Source organism: Dama dama, chromosome 19 (genome assembly GCF_033118175.1).
Source record: "Dama dama isolate Ldn47 chromosome 19, ASM3311817v1, whole genome shotgun sequence".
NCBI classification, from domain to species: Eukaryota; Metazoa; Chordata; class Mammalia; order Artiodactyla; family Cervidae; genus Dama; species Dama dama.
This window is the reverse complement of record NC_083699.1, coordinates 75681303-75699081: the sequence shown is the minus strand read 5'-3', so window position 1 is coordinate 75699081 and position 17779 is coordinate 75681303. Positions and strand designations below refer to the sequence as shown.

The following is a 17779-nucleotide window of genomic DNA, read 5'->3' as shown; positions in this document are numbered from 1 at the left end:
ACAGGAGTGGTCTTCCCTTGGGCCAGGGCAGACAGACAACAGCACAGGGTGGAGGCAGGAGGGGGCCGCTAAGCTGGCTCGCTGCGCCCAATGCGGACTTGGAGTTGTCAACCCTAATCGGGGATTAGTGGGACTCGAGCTGCTGAAGGGAGGACAGAGGGAGAGTCCCGCAGGGCTGGCTGATGGGTCAGGACACCCACTAAGAAAACACCAGGGCCTGCTCACCCACACTGTCATTAGTGAAGCAATCGGGATGGCCCAGGACAGGGGAGGGGGCGTGCCAAGGCCGTAGTAGGAGTTACTCAGATCCTATCAGCCTGCTGAGCCTTCCATTTGAATTCAAATCAAGCAACATGTGCCAGGTACCAGGGAGAGCAGCGTCACACACACACACCACACTTACACACCCACTGAGCCACCTGATACCACACTCAGACCCAACTGCTGTCAGAGAAGACTTAGAGTTGCCTTGAGCTTATACTCAGCACATCATTTCCCCTTCCAGGCAGGAGTTCTGGAAAAACTAGTGTCTAAGATTCTGCAGTGTGTGGTGAATAGCAGAGGACAGGCCAATAAGCCTAACCTCCCCCAGCTCTAGCCCCCAGCCGAGGTCTCCACCCACACAGATGCAAGGGCGCAGGAAGAAAGGTCTTCACCTGAAAACTCCAGGTATTTTCTCCAGTTATTGGAAGGGCTCCCCACAAATTCCAGGGCACAGATCTCCTCCTCTCTCAGCCCTCCAGGCACACAGGTAATCTGGAAGCTTCGAATCAAGGCAATTGCAGGTTCTGAGCCAATCAGGAAATGTCAGGGAGCCAGGCAGAATGGTTTAAGCAGGACTGTCCCAGACTTACAGGAGGGAGGGTTGTGCCTCTGCCTGACTCTCTCAAGGGCCCCAGGGCGACAACAGGACCCTACAGATCAGCTCAGAAAAGGCTGAGAAGCAGAAGCAGTGGCCCACATCACACCCCCATCTCTTCCAGCTGAGATAAGACTTTCACCTGCTCACAACTCTAGCCTGCAGTGTACTCAGCCCCAGAACCCAGGCCCAGGACACCCGGTCAGCCAGGGGTCAATGACAGCAGCTTCGTGGGGAAACAAATTTGTGTTTGCTTGTCCAGGTGAGGTCACGGGGCTTCCGGGCTCCCACCAGAAATGGGGTGGTTCCTCTGAAGCTGTCCAGTTCTGGCAGCGGGGGCACAGACTCCAGGCACCAGGGCAGATGGAAGTCAAATGACCTTGAAGGTTTTTTTTCATCCAAAAGGCATGGGTATTTTTTTCCCAGGGCTCAGAACATGGTCTTTTGCTGGATTTATGTTCATTCGCACTCAAAGCTTTTGTTTTTTAAGTCCATGGCTACATGAGTCAAGGCCATGGCACAAGGACCAGACAGAGGGCTCACCATGGAGTATTCTGAAGGCTGACAGTCTAGACACACAGCATTTGCTGTTTCCAAAGCAAAAGGCCGTGGGCTTCTCCACTGGGTGCCCAAGCAGGTGGAGGAGCATGTACACCTTGGAGTAAGAAGGACTGGCAAAGACTTAGTGCCCAGACCCACCAGGCCTTCATTCCTCCTGTGGAATATTTAGAAACAGCAGACACCAGGAGCGCATCATTAAACCAAGATGCCTTAAAATTTTAGTAACAATAAGTCACCCAGTCATTAACTAGACCAGGAACACAACCACAGGTGCCCGAGGCAGCAGAGTTCAGACTAAGCCCCTGAGTTTTCAGGAAGCTTCATTTCAAGGCAATCACAGGTTCTGAGCCAATCAGGAAATGTCAGGGAGCCAGGCAGAATGGTTTAAGGAGGCCTATCCCAACCAGCAGGTAGCTGGGTTCAAATCCCAGCTCTGCCACCCATGGGCAGGGGAACCTTAGGCAGGCTACTTAACCTCTCCAGGCCTCAGTTTCCCCCACCTCTAAAATGCTGAGGACGCCTTTGCTCCAGGAACTGTGAGGATTCAGAGAGGATCATGTGTACCTGAAGCCCCCAACACACGTCTGGCCAGTGGCTTGCCCTCAATGGTCACTAATTTTAACAGGTGCAAACCTTCCGGTAATACATTCTGGGTAAAATTCAGCTCGGTAGTTGGAAGCATATTTGGTTCAGAGTGATTCATAAATCAGGTGCAAAAGCGGTCCAGTGTCCAGGCGAATACGGGAAACCACCTGGGACGCCAGCCAGGAAGGGCAGGTAAGAGCCAGAGGGGAAGCGGCCCCTGGACAAATCCCTCCAAACAGCCAGGCTGTCCCTCTGGCACGCTTCACGTCAGGTTAATAAAACCTAATCACTCCGCCTTCATTCCCCATCGAGGGTCCTCCGTCTCCACGGTCTTTCTAACTTTCAAGGATGCTCTGCCCCTTGAAGCAGTCAAGGGCTGTGGCCAGGCTCCGGGGAAGAAGAGCCTGAAGACACCCCGCGATCACCGCGTCCGACCCCGCAGCACGGCCGCCCTCACAGAAACTCACCCCCTTCCGTTTGGCCTCTTCGTTCAGGGCGGTCACCCAGGCAGCCTGCCACTGGCTCCTCCAGCTGTTCAGAGTCAGGATCCAGGCGAGCAGCGCATCCGACTCTGGGCGCTGGCCGTCGCCAGGCTCCGCCGCCCGCCTCCGGGAGCAGGGTCGCGCCCTGGCCAGCGCCCACTGCGCCAGGTACAGGCCCACCGTGCCCAGGGCCACGACGAAGAGAACCACCAAGACCAGCCACTGGACCTCATCGAGCCACGAGCCCAGGCGGGACATGGTGATGGCGCATACCCGGCACGCCTCGCCCCAACTTCCCAGGCAGCCCCCGGCCGGGCGCACAGCCCGCGGGCGGCAAGCTCAAGACATCAGCTCGCCGCCGGCCGGGACTCGCGGGGGGCGGGAAGGGGGCGCGGCGGGCGGATCAAGGCAGCTGGCGGTGCGGGCCCCGGGCGCCGAGAGGCCGGGCGGACGGCGTGAACGGGAGGAAAAGCCGGCCGGCGCGCGACGGCCACGGTCCAGGACTGCGCCTCCAACCCCGCGCACCTGGCAGATAGAGACGCGGCGGCCTGCGTTCCCGACTCGGGCGTCTGGGCTGTTCCCGGGCCGCGGCCGGCCGCGCTTCCTCCTGCGCGCGCCGCCCCAGGCGTCCCGCCCGCGGCCCAGTGGCGGCCGGAGAAGGCTTGGGCCGCGGGGCGGGGGAGGGGGCGCGGCCTGCGGGGCGGGGCCGGGCCGGGGTCGGGGCGGGGCCTGTGCCTCCCTTGTGCCTGGGTCGTCGCGGCCGTCCCCGCCCACGCCGGCCGCCCGCCCGCCCTCTTAAAGGCCCGGCGTCAGGCTCGGCTGTCGGCCCCGCCCCCGCCGCGGCCTCGGGCCTGGCCGGCCACGTGCGCGCGCCGCCCGCCCCCTTCGGGGCCTCTCCAGGGCGGCGGCGGCGCGGCGTCTTCCGGACCTGACCTGTCCCCGGCGTGGCGACGCGAAAGCGCGGGACTTTCCAATTAGCCCGACGCCGAGGCTGCAGTGGGGCGGTCTGGCTGGACTTCCATGAGCGTCTGTGCACACGTGTGTGCACGCGTGTGTGTGGGTGTGCATATGTGTGTGCGTGCGTATGGAAGGGTGATTTCTAGGGTTGCCGTCTGCCGGCCAGCAGAATACTGAATCTGGTTTTCACATCCTTGGAAAGTCCCTGGAAACCCACCATTCGCACCCTGAAGTCTGGACCCTCCCTTGCAGAGCTGCCGGGATATCTCCCAGGAGCGTCAGGAAGAAGGCTCATTAAGAAGTTTGTGCGCATCGAAGTGTGTGACACCTCCTGGCGCCCCTCGCCTTGCAGAATCAGCCCTCATCATTAGGAAATGCCTCAAAGGCACTAACCTGAGAATCTCAAAGTGCTAATGACAAACCTGAACCGTAAGATAGTGATTTGCTTGTCCTTCTGCAGCTATATGAAGGGGATTTGACCTTGAATTGGGTTGACTGAACCTGGGCACAGAGGTGCCTCTCTGGCTGGGTCTGATGGTGCCAACCAGGGCCTGCCTGTTTGATAGCATCAGTGTGGGTCCCGGCCCCACCACTGCAGCAGAGGGCCCTCACTGATTCCTTCCCAGCCCCTCCTTTCCAGCATGGCTCAGGGAGAGACTGCTAAGACAGACTAGTGTCTGGACATTAGGATCTAGATCTGGCTGGAAGGTTGGTGGCATTTATTGACAACGATTATGCACAAATCCTGGAAACCGTAGAGCAAAGAGAACCACAGACAGATGCTCTGACAGATCTGCCCTGGACGTCAAATATTAGAGACTAGGCTGAGGTGCCGGCTGGAAAGGGTGAGCTTGGTGTAATGGTATTTGAAGTGTGTGTGTGCAAAGGCCCTGAGGCCCGCATGTGGCTCAGTAACCCCAGGCATAGGATGTGAGTGGGATGGTGTGAGGGTTGCAGGGGCGTAGGAGGTGGGGCAGAGGCTGCACCTGGAGCACCTGAGTTATGGGTAATAGATTGTGCCACAGACAAGAAGCAACAACCTGTCTTAAGCAGAGTGGAAAAATTGAATTTTACAAAGATCACACCTAGCAACACGTGGGACTAGATTGGAAGAAAGTGGCAGAGGGCAGAGAGACCAACTAGAAGGGGATTCCAAGGGTCCACAAGAAGGGTTTAACACAGGCCTGGTGCATGGCATGGGGGAGAATGGGCTGCCACAGAAGAGGACATTTCTGGCTTAGAGACTGGAGGCAAGGAGATGAAGGGGGATGAGGGTTTTTTTTTTTTTTTTTTTAATATTATTGAAGTATGGACTTCCTAGGTGGTTCAGTGGTAAAGAACCCACCTACCAATGCAGGAGACACAGGAGACCTGAGTTTTATCCCTGGGTAGGGAGGATCCCCTGGAGGAGGAAACGGCAACCCACTCCAGTATTCATGCCTAGAGAATCCCATGGTCAGAGGAGCCTGGTGGGCTACAGTCCATGGGATTGCAAAGAGTCTGACATGACTTAGCAACTCAACAACAAAATTCAAGGATAGTTGATCTACAATGTTGTGTTAATGTCTGCTGTATAGCAAAGTGACTCAGATCTATATATACATTCTTTTTCCTGTCCTTTTCCATTGCAGTATTTCAGGATCATGACTATAGATCCCTGTGCTATATAGTAGGACCTTGTTGTCTATAGAGTGAGTTTGATGTGGTGAGAGCAGCCAAGGAGTTTACACTCAAGGGCCTGATTTTCTTTGACCGTGAAGTCACTCAGTCATGTCCGACTCTTTGTGACCCCATGGACTGTAGCCTGCCAGGCTCCTCCATCCGTGGGGTTTTCCAGGCAAGAATACTGGAGTGGGTTGCCATTTCCTTCTCCAGGAGATCTTCCCCACACGGGGATCGAACCCAGGTCTCCCAAACTGCAGGCAGACTCTTTACTGTCTGAGCCATCAGGGAAGCCCCTTTCTTTAGAAGGAGGTGGGAATTGGGAGGTAGGTGGACTGAGAGTCCTAGTGGGAGACAGGACTGGAAGCTGGCAGGTAGGGGAATTCATCAAATGGCCCAGGTGAGCAGGAGCCAGAGAGAATCAGCTCTTCCATGGTAGATCTGATATCAGGTCTGACTTTCTGAAAGCGGAAATGCCGTGATCCAGTCAGTTTCCAGCAAGTTATCATTCCCTTAAACCGTAGCTCACCCCTCAGCCCCCACACCGGAAAGGGTTGAGAAGAATTGCTTTGCTTTTCTCAGAAGTCTCTTCTTATTTGGCAGAAATGTCTAATTACTTTCTGACCTGTAGCCAGACCTATGCAGTTGAATAATCCAAGTCAGGCTGGCCCCCTTGCCAGAATGCCTGGGACAACTGGGTACCGCGGGCTGTCCGTCTCCCTGTTCCGTGGTGAGTACAGGTGTGCACCTGTGCCCTGGCTGGGTGGCGGGTAGGGGAGGGCCGTCCCCACCCCGTGTGACTGGTGGAACCAGTCTCATTCCTCTGCTGCTATATCTCTGGGGCACGCTACCTCCACTGGCTCATTTAGAGGCTTCTCACACACTGTAAACTAACAACCATTCCGGTTTGGAATTCGTCACATGCTCTAAGTTTTTTCAAAGGGAAGATAAACATATAAATATTGAATTGCTTCTGTGTAGAAGCAAAGTGAAGGAAAAGGAGGGATGTCATGGGCTCACAGGAACACACAGCTGGCCAAAATGTGCAGTAGGAACTAAAACTCCTCTTGTAAGCCGAGGGAGAAAGAGCAGACTCCCTTCACTTCTGCTCTGTCACCTGGTCCCGTCCGTCCAGGGTGTGGAGGATACTGGACCGCTCAGTCTGCAGGGAGAGCAGCATTCCCCTGACGTGTGATGACAGTCCTCAACCCCATAGCCCTTCAACCCAAGGGGCCAGGCCATAGCACTACCTAGGACGGAAGTTTGTTGTCACCCCCTAAAAACCTCCTGACGGGTCGGGGACCGTAACTCTGCAGCAGTGGCTTGCTGCTGCTAACCCCACCTCAAAGGAAACCACTATGCTTTGAATCCTCCGAGCCCCGGAACTGAGCTTCTGTGAGTAGGTGGGGTGGGGGTCTAGGGGTCTGGGTGCAGGGGAGGGGCTCATGGGTGCTTGCTGGCCATTATCCCCAAGCCGGCAGGCCCAAGGAAAACCATCTACACCTCAACCGACTGGGCCGCCAGCGGCAGCCACCTGCCTGAAGTTCTCCAGGAAGGCCTGACTCTGAACCTTGGCCCATGTGGGTCCCAGAGCAGCAGAGAGGAAACGGCAGACACTGTGTTTGGAATGCCTCCTCAGACAATGCTCTGCAGTAACCGGCTGTGAGCCTGCACACGAGAAGCAGAGGAGAGGCTTCGTTGTCCCATTTGGTGGCTCATCTGTGTTTCCATGCTGCTGTTCTAATGTCTCCCTCTACCAAGCCCAGGAGGCTGTGTGAGGATGATGTTACTTTTTAAAATAGTATGTCTAGTGTCATAGATGTTTCATAACTACATACAAAGTTATTAACACTAGAAAGTACTCCTTACCATTGAACCAGATATTCTTATGGTCTTTTAAAAACACTTAACAAAAAAGTGGGATTAAGTACTTACTAAAAATGTCACTAAATTTCCACCTAATTATCTTAAGTTTCCAGAAGAGGAAAGGGACAAATATAGTAAGCTTCTAGTTTGTCTCTGATTTGGTGGGGACGCTTCTCCTTCACCCTGTAGCACTTTGCTTGAGGGTGATGATGACAATGGCTTGAAGTATCAACTTGTGCCCGCACTGCCCGATGGATGGACGGACGCACTGACGGAGGGGCAGCCTGGGCCCCAGTGGGGCTGTGATGGGCCACTTGGAAATGCAAACGTGCAACTTCTTCCTCTGTGTTTGACAGAAGACATTCCGAGAATTCCTTCTTAGCGAAATGCTTTTAAGACTTGGCTCTGTGCCCTCAGCTGTGGGGGTCTGCGGGGACATTTGACCCCATCTCCTTGGCTGCATCGGCAGGACTTAGTCATTTCCACAGTCGGAGGTTGGGGGCTGGGGGCCGTTTCCTGTTGTGCTTAAGGCAGGGGGTGGGGGTGGGCAGGGAAGCAGGGAGCCTGCGCCCGGTGGCATTTGAGGCCCCGGATCCTCCCGCTGGTAATTTTCGTGGTTTTGTGATGCCATCCCTGGGAGAAAGCCTGCATCTCTGCATAACTGCCTCAATTCCAAGTACCAGCATCAGGAGGGCCGTGAGAAAATGTCTGAGGCCGACGATCAGACCACACACAGGTCATCCCTGGCTGCGTGAGATGGAGATCCCGTCTGTCCTGCGTGCCCTGTCCCAGAGGCCACCACTGCACCTGGGGGTGGGCCCCACAGAGGCACCTGGTGTGGGTGGGTGACTGCACGTGCCCACAGCGGGCACAGCTGGGTGCTGGAAACATTGAGGAGTCCCTGCCCTTGAGGGACTCACTTAATTTTCATGGCACCGTGACAGAAGTCACCGTCCAGTGTTAAAGGTGCGGAAGCTGAGTTCAGAGAGGCTGGGTCACTGGCCCAAGGCCACACAGTGAGAAAATGGCTGAGCCAGAGTCGGCCCCCAGGTGGTGTCAACCCCCAAGCCTGTGTTCTTTCCGTTAACTATCATAAAGTAAACACATTCTGCTAAAAATAGAAACCTGTTCAAAGCTGGAAATGAAGGGGTCCCGTTTCTCCTGTGCTCCCCTGAAGATCTGTCTAAAGAAGATGAATTGCCTTTTGTGTTCTGAAGTCCAGGAGAGGCGGATTCCTTCGGACCCAGAGGGGAAGGAAGTTCATTCAGGGGTCATTCATACAAGAGGGGCTTGTGTGGTGCTTCTGCGGGGCCCCAAGCCCGCTCCTGGGAAGATCGCGGGGCAGTCAGACAGCTCTTGTGCAGGTGCACGGCGAGGAGCTCGGAGCCCCACCCCCGCCCCCCTGCAGGACACCCAGGCCGGCCACCTCTCCCCCAGAGCCAGCAGTCACCAGGATGTGCCCTCATTCCCCGCCAATGGCCGCTGAGGAGCCTGAGTCACTGGCGTTGCAGGGCCAGAGGCAGGGCCTGGCAGCCTGCTGCAGGCCGGCCAGCCAGCCGAGAGCCTGCCTGGGCCACCCGGATGACACAGCTCCTGTGCAAGCACCCACAGTGGGTGGCAGGGGATAGGGGGGCAGTGGGGGGCAGGCAGAGGAATGGAATCCAGCCTGGCCAAGTGGCTAGGTTCAGCCTCCCGTGTGACTGCCCGAAAGCAAGGGGGCTGAGCAAGCTTGCTGGCACCCGAGGCTAGGACCTACCATATGAGTAAATATTTGAGCTCGTATGTTTTCATACTGTGAAACTGTCCGGAGGAGGCAGTTGCCTACACCTTATGCTCTCAGAAGAATGCGGCCCCTCACCTGTCCACCGGTGTCTGAAGTCACGCTGTCGGAGAGTCGGATGCATCCACCAGATAGAGGTCAGGTTGGTAGGGTGGCCGTGGCAGCCTGGCGGAAGTGCACGCTGAGGAAGAGAGAGAGGAAGATGCTGAAGACAGATGTCGACCCTCCCTCACCTCGTTGGGACTTTGCTTGGCTACATCGGAGGCCCAAGGGGGGCCGCTGTGTGGCCACCCTGGGACCTTCTTGCTGGATGCAGACTCCTGGGCACGGAGGGGCATGGCCCCTTCTTTCTCAGAACCCTTGGGGTCTGCCTCCCCCCTGACCTGACCATTCCCGGTGCTGACTTCAGAATAACATGGATTTGATGCGGGGGATGGTGCAAACTGGAGGGAGGGCCGTACTTAGCCCACCTGTGGCCTCGGAAAGCTTCTCCCGTCCCCCATTGAGGTACGTGCTGTATCATTAATATTTTGCTTTTATTCTGGCCCCCAATCTTCCTTTGTGCTATGTGTTTTTCTGAAAAGGCCTTGCTGGGCACAAGGTTAGAATCAACTAAATATCTGGAGGAATATTGAGTCTCTTTGAGAGTTAAAGTATTATTAAAATGTTTTAAAAACAACCCAAAGACACCTTAAAAAAAAAAGAACCAAAGACACCTGTTTACCTACAGAGAATGAATGTAGTAACTACAAATGGTTATTATCTATTGCTTCCCTGGTGGCTCAGTGGTAAAGAACATGCCTGCAAATGCAGGAGATTTAGGAGACTCAGGTTTTGGTTCCTGGGTTGGGAAGATCCCCTGGAGGAGGAAAGGGCAACCCACTCCCACTATTCTTGCCTGGAAGATTCCATGGACAGAGGAGCCTGGTGGTCTACAGTCCATGAGGTTGCCAAGAGCTGGACACAGCTGAGGGGCTGGACACAATTATCTACTGCAGTGGCAAGCGGAGCAGTCCAGTAAGACAAAGGGAACAATTTCGCTGGTCTGGAAAAGTCTGGAGTCTGGAAACAACTGATCTAGTGCTTAAAAGAGGGAAACATGAATGCCTTCTGTTTGCCTAGCACGCTGCAGTGATTCCCACAACAGGTGGCTCAGCAGGGACCACGTGGCTTGAGTGGATCTAGACCCGGAATCCGGGTGCTTTCTGTGGGACCCTTCCTGCTGCACTGTGTCCCATCCCTTAGCAACTGAAGGGTGATTCTTCACAACGACTTATCACAGTCTCATTTTTCACTGACTGTGATGGAGTTGTCATCTCCCCAAGCCACTCGAGTGGGAAGTTCGACTGTACCTGTGAACACCTGAGGTCATCCCACCTGAGGTCATCACGTGCATCTTCTGGTGCATCATTTCTGGCAGAATCACCTTCTAGAAAGTCTGCCAGCTCCCTCTCAGGGGCCCCGTTGAGCCCAGGGACCAGGGAGTCAGCAGACCATGGGAGAGGGACACCCCTGTGCCTCTAGCTTCCCTCCCTGCCCAAACAGGCCTGGCTGTCCTTGAGTTAAGGGGGGTCACAGAGATGAAGCAGAAGCTCCAGCGTGGGAAGCAACTGAGCTCTCTCTCTAGGCTCTTGCCCAGGTGACAGGAAGAAGGCAGCTGATGATCCCAGTGGGAGAAAAAGGTCCCACCTTGGCCTCACCCTTTCTGTTTGTGCAAACCTAATAATCCTGCCTGGAGTCTGTTAGCGGTACTGCAATTCCTGATTATTCAATACTATTATTGAACATCAATAATAGTATTGAATAATATTCAATACATATTGTTTTTTAAATATTTCTTTAATTTTTAAAAATTTTATATTGGAGTATAGCTAATTAGGCGCATCCCAGGTGGTGCAGTGGTAAAGAATCCATCTGCCAATGCTGGAGATGCGGGTGTGATCCCTGGGTCAGGAAGATATGGCACCCAGCTCCAGTATTCTTGCCTGGAAAATTCCATGGACAGAGGAGCTTGGTGGGCTGCGGCCCATGGGGTTGAAAAGAGTCAGACACAACAGCGCCACCACCCACAGCTGATTAACAATGTTGCAGTAGTTTCCGGTGGCCGGCAAAGTGACTCGGCCATACTGTATCCATTCTCCCGCAAACACCCCTCCCATCCAGGCGGCCACCTGCCATCGAGCAGAGTTCCCTGCACTGTACAGTAGGACCTTGTTTGCCATCCATTTTATTTTATTTTTTTGAATGTTACTCAGCCATGAAAAGAATGAAATAGTGCCATTTGCAGCAGTGTGGATAGATCTAGGGATTACCATACTAAGTGAAGTAAGCCAGAAAGAGACAAATATAACATGACATCATTAACATGTGGAATCTAAAATATGACACAAATGAACCTATCTGCAAAACAGAAACAGACTCACAGACATAGAGAACAGGCTTGTGCTTGCTATGGAGGAGAGGAGGATGGGGAGGGATATATTGGAAATTTGGGATTAGCAGATGCAAACTAGTATATGTATAGGGTGGATAAACAACAAGGTCCTACTGTTTAGTACAGAAAACTGTATTCAATGTCCATATTTCATTATGGAAAAGAATATGACAAAGTATATATATATACACAAACATACACATATAACTGAATCACTTTACTGTACAGCAGAAATTAACACAACCCTACAAATAAACTATATTCAATAAGATGTTTAAAAATTTAAAAATTAAAACCATGCTAAAAAGTCATCCATTTTAAATATAACAGTGAGTACACGTCCATCCAAACTCCTAAACTATCCCTTCCCCCATCTTTTCCGCCTGGTAACCATAATTTCATTCTCTGTGAGTCTGTTTCTGTTTTGTAAGTAAGTTCATTTTTGTTGTCGTTGTTGTTGTTTGTTTTAGCTTTAAAGTTTTTATTTTGTATTGGGGTACAGCCAGTTAACAGTGTTGTGATAGTTCCAGGTGAATAGCAGAGACTCAGGCATACATGTGCATGCATCCATTCTCCCCCAAAGCCCCCTCCCATCCAGGCTGCCACACAGCATTGAGCAGAGTTCCCTGTGACATACAACAGGTCTTTGTTGGTTATCCATTTTAAATACTGCAGTGTGTACATGACCTTCCCAAAGGCCCTAACTATCCCTTCCCCCTGGCAACCACAAGTTCATTTTCTAAGTCTGTGAGTCTCTTTCTGTTTTGTAAGTAAGTTCATTTGTATCACTTCTTTTTAGATTCCACATGTATGGGATGTCATATGACATCTCTCTTTCTCTGTCTGACTTACAGACAGACTCTGTCTGTCTCTAGGTCCATCCATTTGCTGGAAATAACATTATTTCATTCTTTTCAGGCTGAGTAGTATTCCATTGTATATATATACCACATTTTTTTTATCCATTCCTCTGTTGATGGACATTTAGGTTGCCTCCATGTTTTGGCTATTGCAAACAACACTGCAATGAACACTGGGGAGATGTACCCTTTTGGACCATGTTTTTCTCTGGGTGTATGACCAGGAGTGGGATTGTAGGGTCATATGGTAGCTCCATTTTCAGTTTTCAAGGAACCTCCACACTATTCTCCATAGTGGCCGTACAGTTTACATTCGCACCAACAGTGTAGGAGGGTTTCCTTCTCTCCATACCCTCTCCAGCATTTATTGTTTCTGGATTTTTTGACTGGTGTGAGGTAATATATCACTGTAGTTTTGACTTACATTTCTTTAATAATAAGTGATGTTGAACATCTTTTCATGTGCCTCTTGGCCATCTGTATGTCTTCTTTGGAGAATGTCTGTTTAGGTCTTTTGCTCATTTTGGATTGGGTTGTTTGCTTGGATGCTATTAAGCTTCATGGATTGTTTGTAAAATCTGAAGACTAATCCCTTGTGGGTCATATCATTTGCAAATATTTTTTCCCAATCTGTGGATTGTCTTTCTGTTTTGTTTATTGTTTCCTTTGCTGTGCAAAAGCTTTTAAGTAGGTCCCATTTGTTTATTTCTGTTTCTATTTCCATTATTCTGGTAGACAGTTCAGAAAAGATACTGCCACGATTCATGTCAGAGAGTGTTCTGCCAATATTTTTCTCTAGGAGTTTTATAGTGTCTGGTCTTACATTTACGTCTTTAATCCATTTTGAGCCTATAAATATTTCTTTTTTTTACTGAAGTATCATTGATTTATAATGTTTCAGGTATACAACAAGTGATTCAGTTGTATATATATATATATATATATGTATGTATGTATGTATGTATAATTCTTTTTCAGATTATTTTCTGTTATAGGTTATTACAAGATAGTAAATATAGTTCCCTGCGCTACACAGCAGGTCCTTGTTGTTCATCTATGTTATATACAGTGGTGTGTATCTGTTCATCTCAAACCCCTCTAAGCTTTCCCTCCAGCCCCCCTTTCCCCTTTGGTAATCCTAAGTTTGTTTTCTGTTTGTGAGTCTATATCTGTAAATAAGTTCATTTGTATCTTTTTTCTTAGATTCCACATATAAGTGATATCATATGATTTTATCTTTCTCTGACTTAACTTTGCTTAGTATGATAGTCCGGAGAAGGCAATGGCACCCCACTCCAGTACTCTTGCCTGGAAAATCCTATGGACGGAGGAGCCTGGTGGGCTGCAGTCCATGGGGTTGTGAAGAGTCAGACACGACCGAGTAACTTCACTTTCACTTTTCACTTTCCTGCCTTGGAGAAGGAAATGGCAACCCACCCCAGTGTTCTTGCCTGGAGAATCCCAGGGACAGCGGAGCCTGGTGGGCTGACGTCTATGGGGTCGCACAGAGTCGGACACTACTGAGGTGACTTAGCAGCAGCAGCAGCAGCATGATAATCTCTACATCCATCCATGTTGCTGCAAATGGCCCTATTTCATTCTTTCTATGGCTGAGTAATGTTCTGTCATATATACATGTATGTAGCAGTTGCTCAGTCATGTCCGACTCTTTGTGACCCCACTGAACTGTAGCCTGCCAGGCTCCTCTGTACATGGGATTTTCAGGCAAGAATACTGGAGTGGGTTGCCATTTCCTCCTCCAGGGGTGTACACAAATATAAAGAAGATGTGATATGTAATATTATATATATATATCACATATATATAATATTGATATGTTGATGTGACACATAATATATATATGGCCTTCTTGAACATCCCCCTGGTCCAGTACCACATAATATATATATTATGTGTCACATCAACACCCTGTCATCTGTCGATGGACACTTCGGTTGCTTCCATGTTTGGCTATTGTAAATAGTACTGCTGTGAATATAGAGGTGCACATTTTTTTTTAAATTAGAGTTTTCAACTTTTCCACATGTATGCCCAAGAGAGGGATTGTTGGATCATAAGGTTACTCTGTTTCTAGTTTTTTAAGGAATCTCCACACTGTTCTCCATGGTGGTTGCACCAGTTTGTGTTCCCATCAACAGTGTAGGAGGGTTCCCTTTTCTACACACCCTCTCCAGTGTTTACTGTTTGTAGACTTTTTGGTGATGGCCATTCTGACTGGTGTGAAGTGATACTTCATTGTACTTTTGATTTGCATTTCTCTAATAATTAGCAGTATCGAGCATCTTTTGATGTATCTGTTGGCCATCTTCATACATAGCATGGGTTTTAGCTCCATTCTTCTGTGTCCAGAAAGATGGGGTGGGGGGCAAAACACCCTGAGAATCATCCTGCCCCCACACAAGGAGGAATCCTTTGGGGAGTGACACCAGCAGCCTTTCAAATGCATTATTGAGTTTGACTGGAAAACAGCCTGGACTCCAAGGCCTCCCCAGAGGAAAAGAAAGAAGCCAGGGTGGTTTCCATGCAACCAGGACAGGGCAGGCAGGGAAAGCTTGATGGTCTTTGTCACCAAGGAGCTGGGGGTTTAAGAAAACTGGGAAGCAGATGAATAAGAGCAGGTGGAAGTAAGACCCCCTCTCTCAAGTTGAACAGACCCCTTGGAAGGAAAAACAATTTTCTGTGAGAAAAGAATGATGTCAAGGAAGATAGTTTACATTTATATTAATGGAGCAATCGGAGAAATCCATGCAAATATTTATATAAAAGAGAATGCCCAGGGCACCTGCAGAAGTCCCTCTGGAGAGTTATGTCTTTCATCGTGACGCTGAAGACCCTCGGCTAAACTGCTTCATGTAACATAGATGCCAAGTTACAAAATCTTTGGGAAAGTTGGCAGCTGAAACCACCCAGAATCTTAGCCAATGCAATTAAGCATAGACTAACCCAGAGTAAAAATGATCAGAGATTCTTTAAAGGGAGTTGAAAACATGAACGAGGAATAAGACATGGTTTGATTTTATCACAGTGCTCTGATGTGGACATGATTATCCCTGTTTTGTGGAAGAAGCCTGCAGTCCAGAGGGTCTGCATTTACTACCGACACAGCTGAGGGGTCATGGGTGTGTCCAGGGCACTGCTGCTCCCATACCCTCCCCCTGATCACTGAGAACAGCCTTGGGGAAGAGAAGGGACCAGGGGCCATGAACCTTACTCCTGACACATCGCCCTTCACCCTGGATGAGCCCTTGGGACCTCTTAGTCTTTAGCTTGAGCCATTACAAAGGGCTGGTTGGCATCATTTGCTCCAGTAATAAGTCCCTGAATATCCTTTAAGGAAATATCATCAAAGCGGCCCTCATGTGAGAAAGTGCACAGGCATCAGTGGGCAGGCTGCCGGTGATGGAATTGTGCATCGCTGTTCAAATGCAGTAACCCACCTCGACTGGGGATTTTTTTTTTTTAAGTTTCTCTGAGAGGTTATGCAAAATTGAAAGAATACAAAAAAAATTGTGGTCTATGTCAAGTTCTGTCACTGCCAGAGGTGTGTTTAGTGTGGAATTGTGCCCCTCTGAGGGGCAGACTATGAGGGGCTATCAGGCTCTGTGGTCCAGAAATGATGGGCGAGAACCACCCAGATACTGTCTGCTGATCAAAGTTTCACCTCCCTCCCAGGATGAGGTAAGGAATAAATGATGGAAAGTGTTTCCTGATGGTGGGAGTGTAGGACTTAAAGATTCTGGCGAGAGCTGGAACCTCCTTTTTTGTTGGGGAGAGCTGGACTGGCCATGAGTGAACGTGGTTAGTGAGAGTACTGGACCAGGGGGATGTTCAAGAAGGCCATTAGAGGAATTGTCCTCACACACGAGGCCAAGGGCCAGAGCCCAGAGCTGGTCTGTCCATCGTATTGAACAAACTCTGTCCTGAGAAGACCAAGGGAAGAGGGAGCCAGCAGGGAAAGATGATGCCAGATGAGCCCGGAGGCAGCCTGTCCTCCATGCTGTGGCTCTGGGATCAGCCTCAGGGAAGCCAGGGCTCAAGTCAGCAGAAATGAGCATGGAGACTCAGACGTCCATCGGCAGATGAGTGATCAGCCAAGCGCACCACTTGGCCTCATTCACAAGGACAATTCCTCTAATGGCCTTCCTGGACGTCTCCCTGGTCCAGGACGCTCACTAACCACATTCACTCACGGCCACTCCAGCTGTCCTCAACAAAAAAGAATGTTCCTTGCGTCACCACTTCTCACCAGTCTGCCCCTCAGAGGGGCACAGCTACACACTAAACACACCTCTGGCAGCGGCAGAGCTTCACGTAGACCACACCTGCTTTCTATTCTTTCCCTGTTTCTTTTTATTCCATACGGTGGAGTAGTTCAGCCATGAAAAGGAACAAAGTTGTGAAAGGCTACAGCATGGATGAACCTCAACCCATGATGCCAAGCGAAAGAAGCCAGAAATGAAAGGTCATACAGAGTGTGATTGAATTTATATGAACTGTCCAGACAGGTGAATGGATGCAGAGAGGAAAACCGATTTCCATGCATGGCCAGGGGCTGGGGGTGGGGAGGGATGGAGACTGGCTCCCAATGGTTACGGGTTTCCTTTTGCAACCATCAAGACATCCTGAAATTAGTTAGGGTGATGGTTGCAAAACATTGCACTGCTGCTGCTGCTGCTAAGTTGCTTCAGTCGTGTCTGACTCTGTGACCCTACAGACGGCAGCCCCCCAGGCTCCACAACACTGCCAGTCAGTCAGTTCAGTCCAGTCGCTCAGTCGGGTCCGACTCTTTGTGACCCCATGAATCGCAGCTACACCAGGCCTCCCTGTCCACCACCAACTCCCAGAGTTTACTCAAACTCATGCCCATCGAGTCGGTGATGCCATCCAGCCATCTCATCCTCTATCGTCCCCTTCTCCTCCTGCCCACAATCCCTCCCAGCATCAGGGTCTTTTCCAACAAGTCAACTCTTCGCATCAGGTGGCCAAAGTATTGGAGTTTCAGCTTCAGCATCAATCCTTCCAATGAACATCCAGGACTGATCTCCTTTAGGATGGACTGGTTGGATCTCCTTGCAGTCCAAGGGACTCTCAAGAGTCTTCTCCAACACCACACTTCAAAAGCATCAATTCTTCGGCGCTCAGCTTTCTTCACAGTCCAACTCTCACATCCATACATGACCACTGGAAAAACCATAACCTTGACTAGACGGACGTTTGTTTGCAAAGTAATGTCTCTGCTTTTTAAGATTTTGTCTAGGTTGGTCATAACTTTCCTTCCAAGGAGTAAGCGTCTTTTAATTTCATGGCTGCAATCACCATCTGCAGTGATTTTGGAGCCCCCAAAAGTAAAGTCTGACACTGTTTCCACCCACAACATTGTAAATAATGCTAAATGCCACCAAATTGTTCATTGTAAGATGGTGACTTTTGGGTCATGGACTGTTACCTTTATTAAAGGAAGATTATAGTGAATGAATCAAATGAGGACACAGCACCTCACCCAAGTCAGCAATGCTTCTCTCCCTTAAACACAATCAAAGAAAGCGCAAAGGGAAGAGCTGCTCATTCATTCATGCAACTCGTGCTTACTCAGCACTTCACTGGAGCGGCAACAGACAAACACAATTTGAAATGTTTTTGCAACAACAGAAATATTCCTGCCTCCCCACTTCTCTGTTCCCAGTGGCATCATTTTCTCTCACAAACACACCC

At 50.5% G+C, this 17779-nt stretch overlaps 1 protein-coding gene across 2 annotated transcripts in view; it reads right to left on the bottom strand.

The window, feature by feature from the left end:
- C2CD2 (C2 calcium dependent domain containing 2) overlaps positions 1 to 2882 on the bottom strand; it is a 64517-nt gene extending 61635 nt beyond the window's left edge. The window contains exon 1 of one of the 2 annotated variants that reach the window (XM_061167536.1): positions 2473 to 2882. In XM_061167536.1, the coding sequence (XP_061023519.1) occupies positions 2473 to 2745 (273 nt within the window). In that variant the 5' untranslated portion in view covers positions 2746 to 2882. The remainder of the gene's footprint in view (positions 1 to 2472) is intronic. The other variant, XM_061167537.1, reaches the window with a different exon arrangement.
- Between the last annotated feature and the right edge of the window lie 14897 nt (positions 2883 to 17779).